This window comes from Rhamphochromis longiceps, linkage group LG23 (genome assembly GCF_057381845.1).
Source record: "Rhamphochromis longiceps isolate RC_006_pf linkage group LG23, R_longiceps_female_GT1.1, whole genome shotgun sequence".
Classification (NCBI taxonomy): Eukaryota; Metazoa; Chordata; class Actinopteri; order Cichliformes; family Cichlidae; genus Rhamphochromis; species Rhamphochromis longiceps.
The window spans coordinates 46,663,796-46,669,795 of NC_140578.1; the positions used below are offsets into that span (position 1 = coordinate 46,663,796).

Consider the following 6,000-nt stretch of genomic DNA (forward strand, 5'->3'; position numbering starts at 1 on the left):
AACTGCACCCAGACCCAGGTGGTGTTTCCCTTTTCCCTGCGGTGGGGGGAGGCAGACCGCCCCGACTCCGCAGCAGCAGGAAGGCTCCACACTCCAGACCGCAGTCGGACGGCCAACTCCTCCTCCTAGCCCCCCTGCTCCAGCAGGTCGCAGAGAATGGGGGTGAGAGAAGACTCCAAACCTCCCTCCACCCGCTCATTGTAATGTTGATGCATGTGTGTTCTAAGGTGCAATTAAAACCCAGGAGGGCATGGAGCTACCTGCCAGAGATCCCTACTATCCCTACTGACTACTTCTGACACCATGTCATGAAAAGTCATAGGATTCATTGGAAAACCCGGAGTGGAGTATTTTTTGTTGCGTGGATTTCTTTTTTCCTCAAATTTTGCCAGGACTGTGAACTTTTGCTTCAAGTTGTGGTTGTTATTATATTGCTTTCCTTATGAATATGGGTGAAACAGTTCATTTTTAAATTAGGCTTAAAACTTTACTTTTTGATGTAGCTTTTTTTTTGGCATCTATCAGGTGACGCTGGACTATTATCATTGTTGGGCTGCAGCTGCCGGGGAACCTTACATAATACAATCAACATTTAAATATTGAATAACTCCCTTTTAACAGAAAGAAATCTCCACCAAAGGCAGGTTCAGGGAGGGGAAGCCATTTGCCTCAACTGGTTGGGGTTAAGGGGAGGAAGACAGGATACTGTGCAAGTCACAGGTCAAACTTGCTGTGAAATGTCCTAACAGTACTCTGTTTTGTTACAGGTGCTAGCAAACCCCACTCCAGTACCGACAACAACCAATTCTGCCATCCACAAGATCAATCCCTCTTCAAGGTGGTCCAAGTTAAAGATTGTGACAAAGCAGTCTGGGGATGAATGCATCACAGCTTTAGAGATCGTTCCACCTGTAGATGGAGCCGAGAGGCATTCAATCCCAATCAGCCGTCCTCGAACTGTGGCAAGAAAATTTGCAAGCATTGCTAGAAGCCAAGTGAGAAAGAAAAGACAGATGGCTGCCAGAGAAAAGAAAGTAGGTTAATACACGACATAAGTTTAAGACATATAATGGAAATAATAGAGGAACTCGTTATTTAGATTTGATTATCGGACTCAGCCTCTGCACAAGCAAAGAACAGAAGTCTTGGAGAATAAATAAAATATGACAGGAAGACCCTCACTCACTTTGTTTCAAGCTAAAACCCAGCGTATGTAAGTCAGTGGTTCTAACAGTCATAGGAAGAGTTGTTAAGCAGATGTCACTATTATCTCAGCTTTAATGTCCTGGTGCACGCTCAATCATCCAGGTAAGGAAATCCCAAAAGGTTGATTCTGTTCATCTGGACGTAGCGTTTTCACTGGAAACGCTACGTCCAGATGAACAGAATCAACCTTTTGGGATCTCAGCTTTAAGTCGCTTTAATGCTGTCTCACCCTTGAGATTACCCGAGACACAGAGAGCAGATATGTTTTATCTAAAGCTAACAGTGAGCGGCTGTTTTCCTGTGTGTGCAAATATTAATTGAGGTGCAGGGCAATTTAGCACGTTTGGACATGTTTTTAACGTAGCTCATACTAAAAGGTTTGGCACTGTCGTTTTTTACATAATACACATTATGCATACTTAACATGGTCAGCTCGTCTGTGAGTTATGTGACTGTCATCTCACTGCAGTGTGTGAGAAACAAAGAGCTGACAGAGTTCACAGATTATCTATCTTTGGACTTTGTGTCTACATGTTCCGGTTTATTTATTCTTCATCTCTCCTTTCTTCCATTCTTCATAGGTAACCAAGACTATCTTTGCCATCCTGCTGGCTTTCATCATAACATGGACACCGTATAATGTGATGGTGTTGATCTCAACCTTCTGCCAGTCCTGTGTCCCTGATACAGTGTGGGCAATTGGCTACTGGCTGTGTTATGTCAACTCTACTATCAACCCAGCTTGTTATGCACTGTGCAATGCCACATTTAAAAAGACTTTCAAGAACCTGTTGCTATGCCAATATAAAAATATAGGAACAAGATAAGATAGAAGGAGGATATTTGAGATAGGATGGAAGGCAAAGCTGTAAATCATTGCAAGAAGTTGTGCGAAAGAAAAATGAAGGAACTGAATGAAGAATAGCAGAACTGGGTGATGGGTGCCTTCTGAAGAGACCAGAAACTTGGAGCAGATTAGTAAATGTATTTATTCTACAAATGAATGAGTGCTCCCTATTCATACAGTCCAAGCAACACGTGAGTGTAAACCAGAGATTCTTTTATTCTTTTACCTGTCAAGCTACCCAAAATTGCACTGTGAGTAGAAATTTGGTTTCACTAACACAGAAATTAATTTCAAATGAAGATGTAGATGCTATAAAAGGAGAGGTCAGTGATTGGATCTGCGTGGTGATGCGTGAGAATGTGGCCGAGAAAGTGGCTTTGCCTGATCTGTGCTGTGTGTATGTACATATGTATGTATGTATGTATGTATGTATAGCTAGATGTATAAATAGACTGGTGGATCTCTTGATGTATTAACACAAGGGGCGATCGTGGCTCAAGAGTTGGGAGTTCGCCTTGTAATCGGAAGGTTGCCGGTTCGAGCCCCAGCTTGGACAGTCTCGGTCGTTGTGTCCTTGGGCAAGACACTTCACCCGTTGCCTACTGGTGGTGGTCAGAGGGCCCGGTGGCGCCAGTGTCCGGCAGCCTTGCCTCTGTCAGTGCGCCCCAGGGTGGCTGTGGCTACAATGTAGCTGCCATCACCAGTGTGTGAATGTGTGTGTGAATGGGTGGATGACTGGTTGTGTAAAGCGCTTTGGGGTCCTTAGGGACTAGAAAAGCGCTATATAAATACAGGCCATTTACCATTTACCATTAACATATCTAAGAAAGCAATGTTAAACTAGACTCTATTCTCTAGAGTTTGAGCTCAACCTACTGTCAGTTCTGAGTCCCTGACATGGCATGAGCAGTTGGCTACTGGCTGTGTTATTAACTCTGCTATCAGTCTGGGATGTTACACAGCAACAGTCACAACAACACAAAATATCAGATGGACGGAGAAAAGAAGAATGGGAAGGAAGAATAGGTAAGAAGAAATACTGTTATTATTGCCAGTAACCAAGACTGATTAAACAAATGAATACCAGAGATTCATTGGACGGTGCCTTTCAAATGGAGGCTACAGGAGATTAGCAACAACAGTTTGTTCATATAGCATAAAACAGAGTTTTACTTAACATACCCAACCTGCTTAAACTAAGATGCACCAAAACACCAGACGTCTTTCAGATACAGTAAAACTACTGGAGTCCAGAAATAGCTTCCAGACTCACACTGATAATTTAACACTAAACAATGATGCAATTCAATGCAGCTTTATTTATATAGCACCAAATGACAGCAACAATCACCTCAAGGTGCTTTATACTGGAAGGTAAAGTAAACTCTATGATGATACAGAGAAATCTAGACAATCACATGACCCCCTATGACCGAGCACTTTGCAACAGCGAGAAGGAAAAACTTCCTGGAATAAACAGGAATAAACCTCAGGCTCAGGAAGGGACGGCCATCTGCCAGCTGGGGCTATGTGAAAGTGGCGTGCTGTGAAAGAGAGACAGAGTAATAATAACGGATGATTAAATACAGAGTGACAGAGTAAACACATAGTGAATGATACGGGTGAGTGAAGTAGAAACTCCCAGAGCATCATGGGAATCCCCAGCTGCCTACACCTATTGCAGCATAACTAAGGGAGGATTCAGGGTGACCTGGTCCAGCCCTAACTATATGCTTTAGCAAAAAGGAAAGTTTGAAGCCTAATCTTGAAAGTAGAGATGGTGTCTGTCTCCTGAATCCAAACTGGAAGCTGGTTCCACAGAAGAGGGGCCTGAAAACTGAAGGCTCTGCCTCCCATACTTCCTTTATCCAAGGAACAACAAGTTAGTCAACAGTCTGAGAGCGAAGTGCTCTGGATTTATCATGGAGCCAATAAAGAGAACTTCACTCTTTCTTTCTAGTCCCTGTCAGTACTCTCGCTGCTGCACCTTGGCTGCCAGTCAGAAGACAGAGTCAGAAGACTAATTGACATTAGTCCTCTCCGGTGTACATGTACTTGTATCCACACCCATGGCCAGGTTAGAATCACCACTTTACCTGGTCATGTCCTTAGACAAGAAACTTGGTGGAAAAAAATCCACACAGAAAGTGCACAGATGATCAAGTGCTCCTTGCAATAAACTGCACTAACAACTTTGCACAACTTTGTATCCCTAAGTCTGTTTACCCCCCATTTTATTCACTTTATTTCAGTTAGTTTGCTCAGATTGAGGATTTGTTCTGTGAGAGCCCCTAATGATTTTCCATATTATGGAGCAAGAGCGAGCAGTTACTGCGCCTGTTTGCTTCACATTGACCTGCAGTTTTGCAGATTTGTCTTGTGTCTACGAGTCATCACATACAGCTTCTTTAGAATTAACACTTCACAGAACTATTTGTGAATTTCTAAAAATCTTGCCAGTTAGCAGGTCGACTGAGAGGTGAATGGTAAACGGCCTGCATTTGTATAGCGCTTTACTCAGTGTAGTGTGGCATTTTACACTACATTCAGTCATTCACACATTCACACACACAGAGGTAAAACAAGAGCCATGTTTAGAAGGCAGTGCAATGTGCAGATGGCTGAAATAACAGGAGAGATAAAAAGGAGTACAGGTTGAGAGAGGAGAGAGAAAAGACATATGACATGGATATGAGGAAATGAAAATGAGAGACTGGTAGAAATGGGGAAAAGAGTATTAGAGAAAGCAATCCTGAGCTTGTGGGAGAAAAGTAGGGCATGATAGGAGGAGAACAGAGGGACTCATTCCCTGATTTAGTCCTGGTCTCCCAACCCTAATTCTCATGCTGGAGACAAAATAAGAAACACAGGCTGAAGCACAACAATTCATCAAAAGTAAGGATGTTACCTCTGTCATTTATCACCATATTATTAGGATACATTTTAACTCTATTTAATGTAGTAACACTTATGTGTTTGTGATATTTCACAGTGAGTTTTACTTGTGAGTCATAAAGGTGTTTGATAGTGAGTTTTCAAAAATGAAGAGGGAATTTGGGTCAGAATTTCACACAAGGTTTAGGTTTTGTAAGACTCGGCCTAATTCAAATGTCATTATCCCATCTGAGAAATCAAGTGACTGCTCAGGCAGCTGCATGAAATCCTTGTTGGCTCAGAAGGACTTGTGTCTTTTTATAATGTGGCTGTCCCAGCTTAGCATAGCTCAGGAACCTGTCAGACATTAGACCAACTGACATTAGATTACTGTAAGTAATCCAAAGTATTCAGAATACGTTACTCTCATTGAGTAACTTATCGGAATATGTTACAAAATACATTTTGGGCCATGTATTCTGTAATCTGTAGTGGGATACATTTTAAAAGTAACCCTCCCAACACTGCCCTTCACCTTAAATAACCATAACCAGTACATAAAATGAAATACAACCCCCTAGTGGTGATAAAGGGAAACTAGAAAAATGGCTCATATGGGGATATAAAAAGAAAATCATGACAAAGCATTAATCGACCCAGGGACAAAGAGGGACTCTGCTTTCTTATATCAAACTCCACACGTAGTAAAGAGGTTTGATCCCAGTCTGCTCCAGTCTGCATGCCAAATGCCCATCGTAGCCTCAGCATGGTCACCACGGAAGGCATTCAATAGCACCAAAAATTGCTATATAGTCATCAACCAGTAAGTTCTGGTTGAGAAAAGTCAGTGAACATCAGTCAACAGGAGCACCCACAGTACACATAATGATATCCCAAAGACCTCTATCAACTATCTGAAAATAAAAGACCAGAAAGCTAGTGTTTGCAAACTGGAGATAATTTGATATGCAGTAAAAAGTGCTATCACTTTGAATCAAGGTGCAGCGGAGCTTTTGGAATGTAAACGTTAGGTCACAACAATTTTGCTTTGCCACCATACAGGAAGCTAAAGT

The 6,000-nt window shown here is 42.2% G+C and overlaps 1 protein-coding gene across 1 annotated transcript in view; it reads left to right on the forward strand.

Moving 5' to 3' along the window:
- The window catches only part of chrm4a (cholinergic receptor, muscarinic 4a), a 64,100-nt gene extending 61,732 nt beyond the window's left edge, over positions 1-2,368 (forward strand). Inside the window, exons 6-7 of the mRNA XM_085398092.1 lie at positions 768-1,034; positions 1,788-2,368. Coding sequence (XP_085254218.1) covers positions 768-1,034; positions 1,788-2,033 — 513 coding nt within the window. The 3' untranslated portion in view covers positions 2,034-2,368. The remainder of the gene's footprint in view (positions 1-767; positions 1,035-1,787) is intronic.
- Positions 2,369-6,000: the final 3,632 nt, after the last annotated feature.